This window comes from Pholcus phalangioides, unplaced genomic scaffold (assembly GCF_987345545.1).
Source record: "Pholcus phalangioides strain wild (caught in Gottingen) unplaced genomic scaffold, Ppha-v1.0 ptg000008l_1, whole genome shotgun sequence".
In the NCBI taxonomy this organism is placed as follows: Eukaryota; Metazoa; Arthropoda; class Arachnida; order Araneae; family Pholcidae; genus Pholcus; species Pholcus phalangioides.
Window position 1 is genome coordinate 55,637,397 of NW_028301601.1, and position 19,025 is coordinate 55,656,421.

The 19,025-nt window shown below is 38.4% G+C and overlaps 1 protein-coding gene across 6 annotated transcripts in view; it reads left to right on the forward strand.

Annotated features, from left to right (window-relative positions):
• LOC149084557 (uncharacterized) overlaps positions 1 to 19,025 on the forward strand; it is a 230,906-nt gene that overhangs the window by 168,993 nt on the left and 42,888 nt on the right. For 5 of the 6 annotated variants that reach the window (XM_089234984.1, XM_089234985.1, XM_089234980.1 and 2 more), the window contains one exon: positions 18,112 to 18,219. In XM_089234984.1, coding sequence (XP_089091110.1) covers positions 18,152 to 18,219 — 68 coding nt within the window. In that variant the 5' untranslated portion in view covers positions 18,112 to 18,151. Of the gene's footprint in view, positions 1 to 12,125; positions 12,185 to 18,111; positions 18,220 to 19,025 lie in introns of those variants that run through there. The other variant, XM_089234981.1, reaches the window with a different exon arrangement.

Sequence of the window (19,025 nt, forward strand, 5' to 3'; positions counted from 1 at the left end):
CTGAATTTTATTAATTAACATGATTAAGGAAATAATAGTCCCACACTTGTGCTGTCATCTGGTTTTCGTAAAGTAGTTATACGGCCTTCATACTTCACAACAACCTATACAAAGGATGCTACGGAGGTTAAAAACTAATGGTACCCTTAAGTACCGTCGGGGTAGTCTAGGGCAGTGTTTCTTAACCTTTTTTTGCCCGTGGCCCCCTTTGAACCATATTTTTTCTCGTGGCTCCCCTATCTTACCCCCAGAGTTTTCAACTTTCATCTAGAAGCAAGACACTTTATACGTATTGAAATGATTTTTTTCAGTGAATTTATACTGAACGAAACTTTTGCAAAGAAAATTGGCCTCCAGACCACTGGCCTAGAATTTATTGAGCTCCCCGCTAGTCCAAGTTCTATCAGGACCGTCTCAATATCATCGGGCCACCCTCCTTAGGCAAAGTGATGCTATGGTAGTCCCATACTTTAGCTGGAAATAAACAGCCTACATATTTCCTATTTATTTTCAAAATTAATTGTACTATGCAAAATATCATAAGGTGGGGTCACTTATGGGCATGAGGCCCACACAAGAGTGGGACTGACAGAGCTACAGCCCGGGGCCTAATATGGTTTTCATCTTCTTCTTTTTTTTCATACAATAAATTTCATATAGGGAAGGGGGTCTGAAAAATTTAGTCGGGGACTTGAGAAAAACCCCATCCTAGGGAACTTGTTGCAAAATGTAGGCGGTGAGGCCTGGGTGGGTCCATGCCCTAAAGAAAGCCCTGGCTTTATGGGTGGTTTTGTTGGATTCTCTCTCTCTCTCACTGTAAGTGTTAGTCACTAATATAAAAACTTTATTTCTTCACACCTTAATGTTTCTTCTCAGCTCTCCAAACCACCCGTCATGGCCCCTTTCTCCATTTTCTTCCTGGCCCCCTTGAAGTATCCCAGTACCACAAGGGGGCCATATGGCCCCCGGTTGAGAACCACTGGTCTAGGGTACTGTCTGAAAAAATGAGGGACATGCAAGGGATTGCTAAGGGCTCTGCTGGATGTGTTTCATCAAAGAAAGCTGAAATCAGACCGAAAAAATAGTGAGTGGTTATGGCAATTAATTCTCTGGACAGATCTGTAGGAGTGGTGAGGCGACAAATACTTCCTTCACAATTCAAAGATAACTGAACATTTAAAGTTACAGAACCTACAATAACGTATCGATACAAGCGGACCGCGTGACCGTCCAGAGTGGGGCAGAGGTGTACGCAGAGAGGTGCATAGAGGGTGCGTGCCCACCCCCAAGATGAGTTAAAAATGGTTTTTTTTTTTAACGCAAGTAACTCAAAAAGGTTTTTCTTTAAATTTCTCTGGAAAAGATTCCTTGTGGCCCTTTCCAAGGGCGTACCCAAGGGATCAACCCAAGGGACGTACACCCCTGCCTTCCTGTGGTGTAAAACAATTTAACACACATCATAATTATGTATTTCACATGTTATATAATCTTGTCTGTCATATGAATCGATACATTTTCTTGCCGTAAGGAGAGTTCTGTTTTTTGATAATCTAAAAAAAATAAAAATTGCCTAAAAAAAATGCATTAAATATGTTACGTAATATGTGCCAAAATCTGATTAAATAAGTAATTTCCTCTTGAAACTTTTCACCAAGAAATTTTTTTTTTACTCGCAAAAAACGAGGAAGAATGACTGAAAGTAAGAGCAAGGCTGAAAACGAATCTGCGAAGATGGTCGTCGAGGGGGCCCCTGATGTGAATCCTTACACCATCCAAAACAGCTGGAGTTCCCACAGATCCCTACTTCCCCCCATCTTTACTCTACACGCATGTATACCGTACATGGAGGGATAAGAAAAAATGATATTTTCACATAAGAGTAGTTTTTTTTCACAAACACACACACATGGTGCGTAAGAAACACCCCCCCCCCCATTTTCTTCAATGCATCATTTTTTTTCTGTCCATGTCTTATATAGTCCCCTTCCCTCCGTTTCCTAGGTTTTTCCATTCCTCCTCATATGCATTGAATTCCAGTACGTATCTTAGCAGGGTGGGGGGGGGGAGGTGGATACATACCCTCCCTTGTGTAGTTCTGTAGTACCATTACTACAAGATTACCATATGTGGAAGGACACCTGGCTCGGAAGTTGGTAGAATAAAGATTTTTAGGTAGTGTGGAGAGGGAGGGGGCGATATGTTTCTTATATACGGCAGTGTTGTGAGTCAGGCTATGTTCAACCCCCTCTCTTTCTGGTATAAGTGCTATACTTCTCTGGGTTAAGGCTATGTGTGTGTGTGTGTGTTACATGGGCTCAGTTACTGACGGGAAAAAAAATTGCATGCGCGTTTTCATGCTTGGGTATACAGTACTGTATGTGCGATCGTGGCCTTTCCCGTGGTTTCCTATTGACTCATATATTTGTGCGTATCCGTCTAAAGACAGATGAGTTTCGTGGGGGGGGGGGGGTTTCTCGATTTCCTGTGAGCGGAAAAATGCATATTTCGTAGCTGATTGGGTTGGTTTTTTTTGCAATTTTTTGCAGCATCTATATTTTTTATAGCCTTCACACACACGCTTTAAAAAAAATATATACTACGAATGCCATTTCTCTCTAGAAACACATTGAATCCGCTTTTACCTGGATGTCGTTCGATGGATTTTAATCCCAAAGATTACTGTTCTTGGTTCGAGTTGCTAAAACCAAATTCTAACCCTTGTCCAAGACTGTCTTAATGCATGGTGCCCACCGGGCGAATCAAGTGCATAGAGGAATCTCGCTGAAATGGAATTTGGTACTATAATTTTTGTAAGAAAAAAATACAAATTGGTAGGCAAGTACTTCCAGCTAAGTAGGGGCCCTAGAATATATCTTTGTATGGGTAGCCCATGATGCTGTCAATCCTTACTCGGTTATATCCCTACCAAGGGCCGGCCTTACCGTGTGCAAAAGATATAATTGCACTGGGTAGTAAAATGTTAGAGGCCGTAAAACTACAGCCATTTTACTACCCAGTGTGCATGCCATTTTGACCATAACTGTTTAACATAACCATAGCTTGAAATTCTACCGATATATAAATTGAAATATATGTCTCGCGCTTTATTCGCGCGCTAAAGAACAACATCATTTGTGGTCCAGAATCGGAAGAACACTATTTATGGCCGAGCACCATTTATATGGTTCAAAATCGAAAGAACAACACAATTTATGGCCCATAATCAGAAGAGCACGTTTTTTGGTCCAGTATCAGAAGGAACTATCTATGGCGAGAATCGGAAAAGATCGCCATTTATGGCTTAGCTTCAAAGAAGATCACCAATCACGGGCACAGAATATGAAGATCACCAATCATAGCCCAGAATCAGAAGATCGCTAATCATGGACCAGCATCAGAAGAAAAGCATCATTTATGGTCCAAAATCCGAAGAGTCAAAATCATTTATGTTGCAAAATCGGAAGAAGAGCACCCTTTATGACCCAGCATCAGAATAAAAGCATCATTATGATACAAAATGTAGAAGAAAAGCACCCCTTCTGCAGACCTAGAATCAGAATACACGTAGACACGAATCCATGCTTCCCCCTCCCCCCCAAATTTAAAATAATTGTTCACACACACACACACACACACACTATAAAACTATAATTTCAAGTTAGATATATTCGAATTCAGTTTATTTTCTGTCATTCCTCATGATGGAAACAAGGCGATAATTAATCAAAACACGTCAGTCATACTGATAATCTATTTTATATCATTCGAAAGTACGCTCTTTCATCGAGTACATGCGTTTTCAGGTGACGTTTCTGGTGACGTAAAATAAGTAGAATCATTTCTAATACAACTGCCATTCTCTCTACCGAGAAACGCATATAATACCTTCACTGGAACCGAACCCGGAACCGAAAAATAATTTTATTATTCTTTGGTTTTTGTTTTTATTTCCATACCATCACCTCGGTGCGTGTAAATACTTCCTGAGTATAAAATACCCACTCGATATTTTTTTTGATGTGTGTGACCAAAGTCGCGTGGCTCGCAGGAGTATGTTTCTAGAGAGACATTTCACTCTCACATATAAATATACTATAACAAAAACCTCATCTCACGTTGTGTATGTCGCATTTTCTCTGTCTCTCCCTTAATAATATGTGACTTCTCTCTTCCTGGGTTTTCGGACCATCGTGAATATGTAGATGAGTGCATTGTGTTTGATGAACGGCCTTTTGTTTGGACTGAATTTCATTGGGCAGAGCGAAAATAATTTTTTTTTAGAGTCTATTTTATTGTGTGGTTTTTTTTTTTTACACGGTTAAAAAAAAAATGTTGCCACCGCCCTGTTGTGGGGAGAAAAGACTGGTTGAAATAAAATGAAAACGGAAATTCTTCTATATAATGCCTATTTCATTTCCAGCAGCTGAAGTTGGTTGGGGCCAACGACATTCCCGTAAACGGTATTGTGAATCTTCGTCCGTGTCTAAACGATTTTTTTTTTCAGTTTTTTTTTGCATTTTTTGCCGTTTTCTAAGAGGAAAGACGTATATAACTACAACCGTGAGCAAAGTTTCATCATCACATAACGTTGTCGGTGGGTTTGTGTTTCGTATCGCTAACTGGATAGAAAATGTACATCACGTTTTTTTTTTTTTTTATGTAGTGTTTATTGCACGAGTCAGATGTTTAGATTCCTTTTTTTTTTATTTGGAATTCTGATTGCGATCGAAAGAAAAAAACGGGATTATGTACTGTGTATAAATATCTGTGAACGGAAGTGGTTCTTATTTTACTGTCATTATTACGAAAAAATTCCTAAGACGGAAGTAAATATTGAGGAACAGTAGCTGTATTTCCTTAAGTGTGAATTTAGGTTTTGTTTTTTTTGGAATGTTAAGCTGTGGATAATTAAGTTCAATATCTGGTAATTCAAAATTTTTAAGATTATTAGGGATAAATAAATACGTTGACTCAGTGACTAGTATTGCAAACACTTTGTGGTTTTCTAATTAAATGTAGTCTTTTTTTAGACGTAACGTTAGAAAAAATATCCATCTATTTGGAAAAAAAAACTGAGTTGCGTAATTTTAATACAAAGTTCTCAGTTACCTAGAAAGGAAAAATGTAAAATGTTTTTCAAAAGTTAGGGAAAAATACAAATATTAGATAAAAGTGAGGAGGAAAATTCTCTGTGAAGGAGAAAAAATAGTCTCTAAAAACCTTTGGAAAGTTGAGATTTTTAATAATATTCCTTCAGGAATTCCGGTCAGGAAAAGTCATATGATGTTATGTGAAATGATCGGTCAGATTTTGCTGGGAACCCTGTAAATATCAATGGCAAAAAATTTTTCTTTTTATTTGAATCACTACTGTTTTAAAAGTTGTAGTTTCTTAGTTTTTGTATTTTTGTCACCTGCAGAAAAGTACTTTTCGAAATTTTTGGAAACCTCAATTGCAGAGGATGTTTCGTGTTGATGGGACTTGGTTACTATTTTCTAGAGAGAGTATGTAAATCGGTAGACAGGTATTTGTAGATAGGAAGGGGTCTCAGAAAAATAACTTTTCCAGGGAGGTTACGGACAATAGACTTGTCCGGGGCGTGTAATAATTTTCACTGGGCATGTATTTTTTTCAACTTCGTGTTACTAGCATATGAAATGCCGACGCTAGCTTGGCATTCGGCCATGTATTATTTTAATCGGGTATGTAAATTTTTGGAGATTTTTCCAGCCCTGATTCATGCATATTTGGATCCCGTGGAACGCAGTCTCGCGATGATCAAGGGTTCCGTATCGGATAAAACATTTCAAACTTTTTCTCTGGCCGATAACAATATAACTAATCGATTGGAATCTTTAGAACTTCGTCTGTATAATACTTTACGGACGATTTTTACGACTTGCTCATAATCGTGATAATGTTATCTCTCTAATACGTATTACAATATTATTCAATGTTAGCTTTGGTAAGTCTTTTCGAAAGAAAATGTTTGAAGAGAGAGAGAGGCGCGCGGATTTCAGATTAGGATAAGTAAAACTAAACCACAAGCTCGGTGATCGAATCACGTGTCCCACAAACCACACAGGAACTACTGTAGATAAAAATTTTGGACTACGGAAATATGTCAGTAACACGAAAAGGCTTTAACGAATTTTCCACCGGCAATATATTTCTGGTGAAATTTCAAAGTACAATGCAATAAAGAAAAAAAAAACTCGTATATAGCTTATGACTATTCATTTTTATGTGTTGATAATGGGTATTTTTGTGACGCTGAAGGTAGTGGGAAAATACTACCAATAATAGTAATAACTTAATCTGCATCAAAGTGTCCAATTCATTTCGTTAGAATATCCGTTTTCTTCGTTTATTTGCGATAAAAAAATGTCTTTTTTTTTTTTTTCTTTTTTTTAATCTCTGTTGTTCCACTCGTCTAAGGAAAAGGAAGCTGCCGTATATATGTGTGTATTGTGGAAAACATAAGTTTGCGGAAGCGGAAGTACATATTGCGATTTGAATATCGCTGTAACGGAATATTAATCCGCTCTCGTACTTTTTATTACTCTAATTTGATGACTGCGAACGAGCGATTACGGTCATCTCGTGCCCAATATATTTACTGTCCATTTTCTCTAAAATAATTATCACATTTTCGCAAAATCGTGTCATTTCTTCGAGATTAGAAATTTCACTTCCGATTTTTTTATACCATTTCGTATTTTGCAGCGCTGTCTTGTGATGAAATACGTAATTGCTATTAATTGAATGTGTTAATAGATTAAACATATATTTTTCTCAGTTTTCAATTGCTTTCCTGAATAACAGTGAAATAATTTTACATAAAATGTAACATTTTAAATTAAAATTTTGATATCCGGATGGTGGTTAAAATATATTTATTAATAATTATTTTAAATATATTTTTGAAATTAAAAATATAATAATATGAACATCTGTAATATATCTATCTCTATAATAGTAGCAGTCGCTAAGGTGCTGGTAAGACGGCCCTGTTCTAATGGTTATCTGCGCACGAAGAGTATGCAGGGCCGAACTAGATGCTTGGTCACCCGGGGCAAGTGCGCATTTTGGTGCCCCTTGTAATGCTGAAGGTAAGGTTTGAGAATGAAATTTGCGCCCCCTCTGGTCCGGGGCACGAGATCCGCCTGCTCCCCCCCTAGTTGCGGCCCCGGGAGTATCCCTTCCTTTAATAGTAGTTAGCCACAATCGAGGTCAACCATTTTCTTAAGTAAACGCTGTTCTATGGTCCTTGCCACTTTTTCACCATACAATAACGCTCGTAAAGCACTTTCTAACAGTTAACACTACGGTAATGTCTCCATAACCAGAGCCAATTAAACTTTTTCATGGGGATATTCGTGTTCAGCGAATCAAAACGATTCGGAATTGTTCATTTTCATGTCGGACGCAATTTCGTTTTTGTCCAGTGTTACCAGACTGTCCGGTGCTCCATCTGGAGTTCCCATCGAATACCGAACACTAGCTTTAGGTAGATATATAATAAAGTAAGCTGAAAAGAATTTTACTATGGGACGACTCAGTAGAAGACAACCCAAAAAAGTCCTTCCAAATACTGGTCCTACCTTCCAAATACCTGACTTTTCGATCCTTCGAGCCAAATCCCGACGGAAAACTGGGATGCTATGCATGTAGACCATAGTTTCCCAAACTTTTCGTTTCATCGTCACTCCTTCAAAATTTTTTCTTCTCACCTACCAAGTCAACCCATAGGATGCTTTACTAAATCCTAAGCTTCTTCCGCTCCCCTGAACTCTTTTATCGCCCCGTTTGGGAAACACTGACATAGACTAAAAGAGTAAAAGTTGGGTGAGTTCGCGAATATGGCGGGGGGGGGGGCAAATGCCGTGAGCACTGGTAGTAGTGGGGACCTATTTCAAGACGATTTTTCTTTTTAAAAATGCAGTAATTTCTGGCGAAATTCAAGCAAAATTACGAGTCTTTATTTCTATCGCGGTGTGTTTATAGTGGTAGAGTAGATGCGTGTGCGGCTGAAGGAATTCTCCACCTCAGGCCAATCACCCATTCCATCCTTTTCCATCGCGCCGCCACTGTAATCACCTGTATTAAGAAAACCACGTGACTGGACCGGTAGCTACGTCATTGGAACTCCACCACTGCGCAATCAATGTGTTGTGTATGTGTTGTTTTCTTTTTTCTTCCCCCATTCGGGGATTTTTGCCTCTTTCGTCATCAGTTTCACGGGCTTCCAAAAAGCAGAAAACATATCTATCGCCTTTGCGCTGCTGTGTTGTTGTTGTTGCTGCTGCTGCCGCAGCCGCTACTGCACGGGAGCTGCGGTTTCCCCCCCCCCCACTTTGTGTTAATCAGTTTCATCATCATCAAATGAACATTTGTTATACGTGGCAGGAAATCTGATTGGAGTTGGAAAAAAGAATTGCGATCGTGGCGATCAAAAATCCAAGAGAGAGAAAATACCGTAACACTATTCACAAGAGTTTTGAAGGGAAGAGAGATGGAATCGCGTCCGAACGTGTCCCTTTAACATAGAGGGGGAAAAGGGAATAAATTTAGGGAAAATTATAAGTAAAATGAAAAATTTTTGAGGATTTGAAATTTGATTCATTTTGTTTGTGAAGTTTTTTTTTTTTGATAGCCAAGTTTATTTGTATAAAACAGCGATGATGTAATCAAGAGGGACATTTAATTTAGAGTGACCTAAATTTAAATACACATTATGCAAATAGTGTCGGAGCCGTGGGTGTTCAGGTACTTTCATCCAATTATAGGTCACCGAGAATATAGTTTTTCCCGGGGAGGGGGCCCATGGTGCTGTTAAGACGACCCTAGCTGCTAGCTCTTCCTACATTAAACGAGGCCTCAAAATGTGCATGTTCGTCCCCAGGGACGCAACTGGGGGGGGGGGGAAGAAGCAAGCGGAACTGTTGCACCGGACCAGAGGAGAAGGGCACAAATTTCACCCTTAAACCTCTTGTTCAATATTACAAGGAGGCGCCAAAATCCGTGTTTGCCCGGTTAATAAAGTATCTAGTTGGGGCCCTGCTCCAGGATGTAGGGGGAGGCATGAACAACCCTGTTGTGGGACCCCCCTTTTGTGCTTGCTTTGCCCAAGTTTTCTCTCAAGTCAAAGTCGGGTCCTGACCTAACGTCACCAAGGGCAGGGCCATAACTTGGATTTTTATACAGTGGACAGTGCCCCGTCCACTGTATAATTCAATGATTTTTTAAGGGGTTTTTTGTCCCCCATCTAAAAATTGGCGCCCCCTAAATTTTGTCACCGGAGGCAGTTGCCTCATTCGCCCCGAGGAATGGAGCTCTGCCAGTCCGGTCTTTATGGGGAGGAAAGGGGGCCTTTTCAAGGGTGGGCTGACAAGGCTCCAGCCCCGGGACAATTGCCATCATTTTCTGTGTTTTCATGCTACAAATAGAAGGGTCCATGAAAAGTCTGGCCGGCGGGGGGGGGGGGGCAAGCCAAAGATCTCAGCCCAAGGGCCCTCCGTCAAGATGTTGGGGGCATATTCACATGCTTGCACACCGTTGTAGTCATTTGTTTTGTGGGGCCATTCATGTGAATGATCAAAAGAGTGACCGAAATAGTGTGGAAGCATGCGACCATGATCAAAAGAGCAACCAAGAGAGTAAGGAACCAGATCAGTGAGTACCTGGAGAACAAGGGACTAGGCCAGTAAGCGACCAAAAGAGACTTAGAGAACAAAAAAAAGGCCGTTCAGCGACCAAAAGGACCAAGAACGTGGGCAAGCATGTGACCATACAATGGGCAAGCATATAAATGACCAAGAGTGACCTAGAGCAAAAGAGTGATTAAGTGCAAGCATGGGAGTGGCCAAAAGAGTGATCTAGAGCATTGGTTTCCAACTGGTGTTCAGCGGAACCCTGGGGTTTCCACGGGAGTTTTTCATGGGTTCCGCTACATCAAAAACTGTAAAATTTCTCATTGGTGTTACTATGGAAATATGGAGAAATTTTCATGAACCATTTACATTTGGGTTCCGCAGAAGTGTCTCGTAACCACCAAGGGTTCCTTACAATAGTCTCGTAACCACCAAGGGTTCCTTACGATAGTCTCGTAACCACCAAGGGTTCCTTACAATAGTCTCGCAACCATTAAGGGCTCCACGTGAAACTGGAACATTGGGAACCTCTGACCTAAAAGAGAGCGGGGGACCTGGTCATAGGGACAAGCCAATAGAGAATAGAGTGACCAAGAAAGTGAGCAAACATGTGTGTCACCAAACGAGTAGCTTAGAGGCAGATGGGGTTATGCGGGATATAGCCCACTGCGGACAATATGCCTGGTCAAGAAAATTTGCTTTCAAACCGAGCACAACTCAGGTCTATCACCATCTATGGGTGATTTACTACCTAGTGAGTTGTGCCGGAAGTATAACTGTACTTAACAGTCTACATACGTGGTTGTGTTTGATTTTTCAGTGCTGCCATCTATATTTCAGATGTGAAGTGAGTGATGTATTATGATTGAATTACATTTGTACTTTTTGTAGGTCTGTTGCTCTCTGTGGCGACTTTTTTTAAAGAGGAGATCGGCTCGCATTCGCTCCTTGAATATCAGGAAAACTACACCAAAATGGGGAGAAGGGCGGAAAAACCATAAATCCGTCTCTGGGGCCCTCTCATATCGAATTCGGGCCCTGAAAATCATGGGCCCACCACACGCGGGAGCAGGGCCGTCTTAAGACCATCATGGGCCCCCGGGCCAAGTGATTTTTCTAAGGCCCTACCTGACAAATTCTGGAAAAATTTAACTACATCTCATTGTTCTGAGGCCCCCGGACGGGCTCATGCGTTAACGGCACTGCCCTTAAGCTGGGATCTTTGTCGCGTTCTTCTATAGGGGTCATTCAAGTATTACGTCAGCATCGACGGACGATGCTTACGTCATCAACCACCCTTTATGAAGATATGAAATATTCTTAATGGCGTCTTATTCGGTGCGCTGAAAAAACGGAAAAAAACCTTTCGATAGTTATTGGGCTCCTGAATTAAAATTTTCCCTATTGATAAGTCCCCCTACAGAGCCACTTTAGTGATTTCTAAATGTTTCACGGATCCTTCAAGTGCTCTGGAAATGTGTCCGGGCCACTCAAGTGCTCTGGAACTGTGCCACGTATCACTCAACTAATCAATGTTCCGCGGGTAACTTGAGTGATGTAGAACCGCACTGGGGCAACACCTAGAAGGTGTTGACTGAGGGCCGCTTAAGTGCTCTAAAACTGTGCCACGTGTCACTCAAGGGATCTCTAAATGTGCCACGGATCGTGTAAGTGTTCTGGAACTGTGTCGCGGGTTACTTAAGTGATCTTTGAATGTGATCTCTGAGGCCTACTTCAGTGATCTGAAAATGTGCCAAGGGCCACTTAAATGCTCTGGAATTGTGCCACGGGTCGTTTAAGCGATTTGTAAATACGCCGCTTAGTTCATTTTTACAAGATTAGGTTTGAGGGGACGAGCCACATCACATAACCTTCAGGGCCACATTTGGTCTGCGGATCAAGGGTTTACCATATGTCTAAGGCCGGTATTACACTATACAAGTTTTATAAAAGTGCTTGTATAAAACTTGAAAAATACAACGAATAAGCTGATGGGTTACATTCAAGCTTATCCAGCCGATCAGTTTATTGGTTGTATTTTTCAAGTTTTATCAAAGCACTTTTACAAAACTTTTACAGTGTAATACCGGCCTTACACTGTAAAAGTTTGATAAAATCCCTTGTATAAAACTCAAAAAATTCAACCAATAAAGTTCATAGGTTACATTCGAGCAAATGAAACTGATAATCTTATTGGTGGCATTTTACAAGTTTTATAAAATTACCTTTTATCAAACTTTTATAGTGTAATCCCGGCCGAAGAAATATGAAATAAAAAGACGGAGAAAAACGAGAGAGAGGGAATTTAAAAAAAAAGGAAAAAAAAAAAACTCATCTGTGTTCTTCAGATTATTAACTTCGATAGGGAAAAAGCGTAGCAACCCTACCGTATCGATAGGGAATTTTCGTAGGGAATTTCTTTCCGGACTGGCGGCGGGTCGAAGGGAAAAAGAAAAAAAAAGGAAGGGTGGAAGGAATGCTATCGTCGAGGCGGTGATATGTGCGACTCCTTTGCGCTGGGCCCTTCCGAGGTAAAAAAAGGAAATTATTAACAACAATAATATAATTTGTCGACTTTTGATACCGTGTATAGTTCCTTCGAAATTGCTGATTTGCATAAAAAATTAGCGGACATGCAAATCGCCGTGTGTGTCTTGTAAATACGTGATCGAAGTTAGGAAACTGTCATATTTATGTGGACGAAGAAGTGTTTCTTCCCTCCGCCACCGATTACCTGCGAGTCCCGTGGTAGTGGTAGTAAAAAGGCTGTTTCAGTGTGTGTGTATGTGCGTGCAGCGTAGATGTATGGTGGTGGTGAGTGTTTAACCCGCGCCAATGGGGGGGGGGGGGGTGTACCATGACGTCGACATTTATTTTTTCGCCTACTAATAAGATCCAAGTAAATGCATGCAAATACTTGAATGCATTCAAATATTTACTTTAGTATACAATGACCCTTCCAAAAAGAAAGTGACCGTGTTGAGCTAATGGTGTCCTTTTAAAATTCGTGTTCTATTACTTCCTGATTATAGATGGAATTGTAAACAAACCTAATGAATATTTAAATTTACTATAAAGTATGTTTTTGATTTGATTATTAAATTGTGTTTGTTTGTTTTAAATTCCCTCGTGTAATCTTTATTTGAATCAGTTACACTAGACGAGACAAATTTTGAAAAAATTTTCTAGTCCTGAATGAAACTGTAAATTTTTTCTCTCTCTCCTGTGTAATTTGTTGTGCTGAACATGAATCTGAAAATGAAATAAGCTGGATTCACTCTCCAGTGCTGTTTGTAATTTCACATATCATGCATGTATAGTAGTAAAATATAAATTAATACAAATACAACGCCACAACAGGCAAAATGCCCAACGAGGTGGCTGATAATTATACAATGATATAGAAAAAATAACGATAAATATGTAGACACACAATATTAATACAGTAGACTCACAAAATTCCGGCAGTTCGCTAGTCAGATTCATCCAGTGATCTGGCACTTGTATTTACTTCGTCCATACTGTATGTACGCAAAGTTTAATGTATACATGCAATGTGTGTGCAGGAGTTTCTATTATTCAAATTATACATGTTCAATCCATGACCCTCGGTGTCATCTTGTGTTGCCCACGAGCTCGAACCTAATTTTGTAAAAGTGAATTAAATGACACATTACAGAAAACATAAGTGACACCTAGTGCATTTCCTACATCACTTAAGTGTCTAACAAAACATTTCCAGGTCACTCGAGGGACTCTCGACACATTTGCAGATCACGAGTGACCCGTGGCACAGCTCCTGATTACCTTAAGGGCCCGTGGTATGTTAACAGATGATTTGAATAACTCCTGGGACAGTCACAGATCACATAAGCATCCTGCAACACATTTACAGATGATTTAAGTGACCCATGGAACATTAACAGATGAGTTAATTGAACTCTGGCATATTCACATATCACTTGAGTCACGTACAATCATTTACAGATCACCCAAGTAGTACAGTGTATTTACAAATCACCCAAATGATTCACAGCATGCTTATGGATCACTTAAGAGGCCCTGCCACATGTTTGCAAACCAGTGAAGTGGCTCGGACTTTTCCGAAGGTTGAGCATTCTTAATTTAAATAGTCTTTTTCCATTTACTTTCAATAGCTTGGTGATTTCGGTAATTCAGCAAGAACACCCTAGTCTGATATGTGCCAGATTAGTGAGAGTCTACTGTATACAAAAAAATACATATAAACGACCCAAAATTCATAAAGACACAATAAAAATGCATAAAAACATAAATATGCAACACTATAGTTCATTTATTTTTGACATGATATCTCTGATAAAAACGGCGATGGAACTTTTTCATGATATTTGTGCTCAGCAGGTCAAAACCATTTTGAATAATGCATCTTTGTGTTGGATGATTTTTTTAGTGTTGTCCATAGAAACCACTCGTAAAGTGCACTTTTCACACTTTACATGGTAGCAGCATCTCGAAAGCAAGAGCCAAAAAAAAACTTTTTCATAGTGAGCAGGTCAAAATCATTTGGAGTTGCATATTTTCATGTCAGACGCAATATCATTGTTATCCAGTGTTGCCATTGTGATGATGGGTAGATTTTAATTTAGCTTGCTCCATGTCTTTTCGAATGTATTAACTATTCACAATTCCCATTAACAATCCCATGATGTTGACATTTATTTTTCGCTTGCAGCAATCACACTAAATGCACGCAAATGTTTGAATGTATTCAGATACAGTCCGGCCCACTTGTATATAATGAAATCGGATGTTTACAAACTCTTGGTTATAACCAAGTTTTTTTTTGTCCCAATGAACCTGCAATACCAAAATAATGTTGAAAATATTGCTTATAATAGCATGCATATCTATGAATATTGGATAAAACGTTTTTGGACCTATTTGGCGACATTCTTTGCAGAATCATAGCCGACATTTGTTTTTCACCTATTAAAATCCAAGTAAATTAATGCAAATGTGTTTAAATGTATTCAAATATTTATGTTTGTATACAATGACGCTTTTGAAAATGGGACTGTGATGTGCTATAATGGTGCTCTGGTGTCCTTTTAAATTTGTGTCCCATTACTTCCTTATTAGATGAGAATTGTATACAAACCATGAATATTTTATTTTGATTTGATTATTAAATTGCGTTTTAATTGTGAAATTTTGTTGATTTATGGTTATTTGAATTACCAATGTGATGGATAGATTTTATTAATAATTTAAGTGTAATGCGTGTGCAACATCAATAGCTGACAATGTTTTATTTGATCTCTTCCTAATTTTTAAATATTGTTTATGCTTGACAAATCTAAACAAAACCTAAACGCCAGAACTGAATATTTTTAAGAGCTGAGCATATCCCCCTTTTTCCCAAGCAAGTAATGGCACATTAGAAAGTTTTGACGTCAGTACAGACAATTTTATTTGCCATGGTGACCTGGTATGTGGGATTTGTCAAACCCCCTGCTTTGTGCACATATGTACCTACATATACAGTGGAACCCACTTATAATGTTTTTGAAAAATCGTCATGGAAATAGTGGTTGTGAACAGGAAAATGTTTTAAACGGTAAACTCTAACAAGTATTAGTGGAGATTGAAACCACGGAAATAAGTTGTACTAAGTGGGAAAACTCTTAAGTGGGAACATTGTTAATGGAATCCATTTTATACAAATACAAATACAAATACAAATACAACGCCACAACAGGCAAATTGCCCAACGAGGTGGCTGACTTAAGAACATCATGGATCTCCGAGCCCCTACCTACTACTGCTAGTACACCACACATGAAACCCCCCCCCCTTCCGCGGAACCCCCCAACGAATCGGTACATGCGGGAATGTGCGTGTACGTGTAGTGCAACCTGACGTAAAGTTTGTTTCTGTGTAATGCTTGTTATGTGTAGTGCTGTCATCTGCCCCCAGTTTTTACTAACTATGAGTGAAGTGTTATGGTTGAATGATTTACCGTTGTAGGACTGTTGCTCTCTGTGGCGAGACTTTTTAACGGGGAGATCGGCTCGCATTTGCGCCTTGAAGTTGGGAACCACAGAAAACCAACTTCAGCCGACCACCACTGTGGGGTTCGAACCCGGATTCTCGCATCACGAGTCCGGCACTATAGTGTTGATATTAATTCCCTCTTCTACAAATTCAATGAAATTTTTTTTCATTTAAATTTTCTATGAAAATATTTTGTATTGAGAATATTCCCGAAGTGTGGTTAAAAAATTTTTTTCATTAATATTCTGATGATCTGTTACTTATGAATGTACAGGGCAAATTATGGGAAGGAAGAATTATTGGCAGTTACAAAACTTCAATCTACCTTACTGCACCGTGTCTTGCACAAAAAATTTTCAAATATCTTCCATGACTTTCCATAGTCTGTAGATTTTAGATTCACCCTATTACACAAAGCACAAGGAGAATCTTTAAAAAAATGAATTAAATACACAAAACATATCGTAAAATTATTTGAACAACACTAGAAATATCTAATAATTAGTTGCGCTGATGCAGTACAAATGGTATTCAACTTGCGTTGGGTTTATCTGTTATTTGTCAAGATTTTGAGAGAGGTTTCTCCCCCCCCCCCTTATTGGTTTTAGTATTGTGTCAACCGTGGGTATGATAAATGTCTAATTATTTAAGGGTTCCACTTCCATATGGTATAACCTCTCTTGTGTGTCTGGAATAAAGGTGGGCCGAACCCATATAATTCAGATACAAGTACATATATTTCTATAGAGCTTCAAAAAACTAAAAATAGTGGCTTCTAATATTAAGCCGCTCAATTATTAAGTCCATGAAAGAAAGATATAATGAAATTTGCATTATTTGTACAATTTTACGTGAATCGTATCAACATAGGTCAATTATTTGCATTGTTTCTTCGGTCATGTGCCTCACGTATGCCCTCTCTGTCCGCACGTATCTTTGAATATGCACAATTAGAAAACTAATTTCACTGTGGACATTGGAGGTTTTATTATATTCACTGCCGTTTTAATGTAAGAGTTTCATTAAATAATCAGATCTGGTACTGTGATTTTCCAGAGTAGCAGCCTAGTAATTATATGTGAACAGGAAAGGGTGGTTCCAAAACATTGCTTGCCTAGGGGACCATGGTGCTCTGACTAATGTTGCTACAGTCAAACTTAATTTGAAGTCGCTAGGGGGAAAAAGTTGGAATTATCCAATTGATCTATCGTGGATCTGCAAAAGGACACAAATTGAAATTTAATCATCAACATTCACATAAGATAATAATTATCAATAATTAAAATTTTATCAGCTATGAAATCGTTTCCCAAATTTTAATAATTTGTAATTATATAATTGTAATCTTAGCTGTAATGCAAAAAAGTCATCTCGTCCCTGAAGATTACCTAAGTGACATAGGAAAAGATGAACAAGTAATGCAATATGTAAATCCAAGCTCAGAAATAGGTAAAGAAATAAGCAGTGAGCTACATTATTCCCACTGTTCTAGAATCAACATCGCTGCAGAATTTCTTGACCATGTTCAAAGTCTGATTTACGGAAACAGTTCATGATCATCTGTTATAAAACTGTTTCCAAAAATTCTGCTTATTATTCTTATTCTATCAAGAAATATACTTTAATATATTACAATCTGGACTTTTCGATACTTTCCATACTTCAAATGACTGCAAAAAGGTTCAGATTTTGAATGTGAAAACTTGATCTATAGGTTGAAAAGCATTATTGGTGTCAAGTGATCTACAGTCTCGATGTACTTCAGCTGAACAATGTCAAAATGGGCATAAAATTATCAAAAAAAAGAGTAGAGAAAAACAATTTTCAAACTTTTATTCTTTAAAAACGTTTTGTTCAACAACTTGATCGAGAAAAAAGTGTCTGACTTCGTGTACGATTTTTCTAAACTAAATTTGCTCATATAAAAATCATGATTGATTTTCCCTTCAACTTCAAATCATCCAAAAAGTTCAAATGAAACAAGAAATTTTAACATTAAAGGAGATAGAAAACTCAAGGGAAGTACTTAAAAGTTCAAATTCGAATTAATCAAGTTCTACTGTATTACCAATTCGTTATCTTTCTTTGATCTGCGATGATCATATACACAGAATAACAGATGTTAATACATTATTTTTTTAAATGAAATTTATTAGCAATTATGTATGGTTACTTTTGTATTTTAAGATTTTTTTTTCATATATTTATTATGTTTTTCTTGTGACTGTTAGACTTATTGCTGAAATGTGTGCATGTGGGTTCCTATGTATATTTTAACACCTCAGAAGTGCCCGCTTATGTATGAAAATTTCATATTTAGCCTCTTGATTTTAAAATGGAGTTTTTTGTGAAACTTGTGGTCAACAATTTTAATGAAATTCGGGAATAGATGCTTCAGTTGTTTTTATTTGATTTTCTGCAGGCCCAGCCAATGATATCTCCTCATTTGCTTTTCCCTTGAAATGAATGCCTCTCCAAATGTCAATTTGGAAAGGATAGAAGAAGCCGATCTAAAGCTGCAATCACAGCTGTAAGTATCATTATAATTTTTTTTTTATAACAAAATGACTGAATAAAGACTTCAAACCGAGCACAACTCAACCATGGGCAATTTACTACCTAGTGAGTTGTGCCAGAAGTGTAAACGTTTGTACCTAACAGTCTGAGTGTCTATCTAGTGTTGTTTGATTTTTCAGTACTGCCATCCATTTTTCAGAAGTAAAGTGAAGTGTAATGCCTGAATACTTGTACTATTTGTAGGCCTGTTGCTCTCTGTGACGAGACTTTTTAACGGGGAAATCAACTTGAAGTTTGGAACCACAGAAAACCAACTTCAGCTGTCCACCATTGTGGGGACGGTGGGGCTCAAACCCGGGTCCCCGTAATGCGAGGCCGCTACTATGCCGACTTGACCACCACAGCGGCTACTGAATAAAGACTGAATCTTTGAATCTGTTCTGGTTCTATAAGTTGTTCTAAAATGTTGTTTCTATTATTATTGGGAACATTCAATCTAATAATTCCTATGGGTCTTGAAAAGTACAACGATTTTTCTATAAATGGTGCTATAAGTTATACTGTTCATTACGGATTTTATACTTAATTTTTTTTTCCATCCGCCCAGTCTCTTTGCTTTCTATTATAAATCAGTTATAAAACTTCTCATTCAAATAAATTTTAAAATTTCTATATAAATTAAAGATATCAAAAACTGTGCCTTCATGGGCAGAGATAGACTTGAAAGTCAGGGGGAGACAATGAAGATGCTAGTTTATATATATACATATATATTAGATCACTCGGCTTGCCTTGTTATCTGCCCCCCACATATCTCCA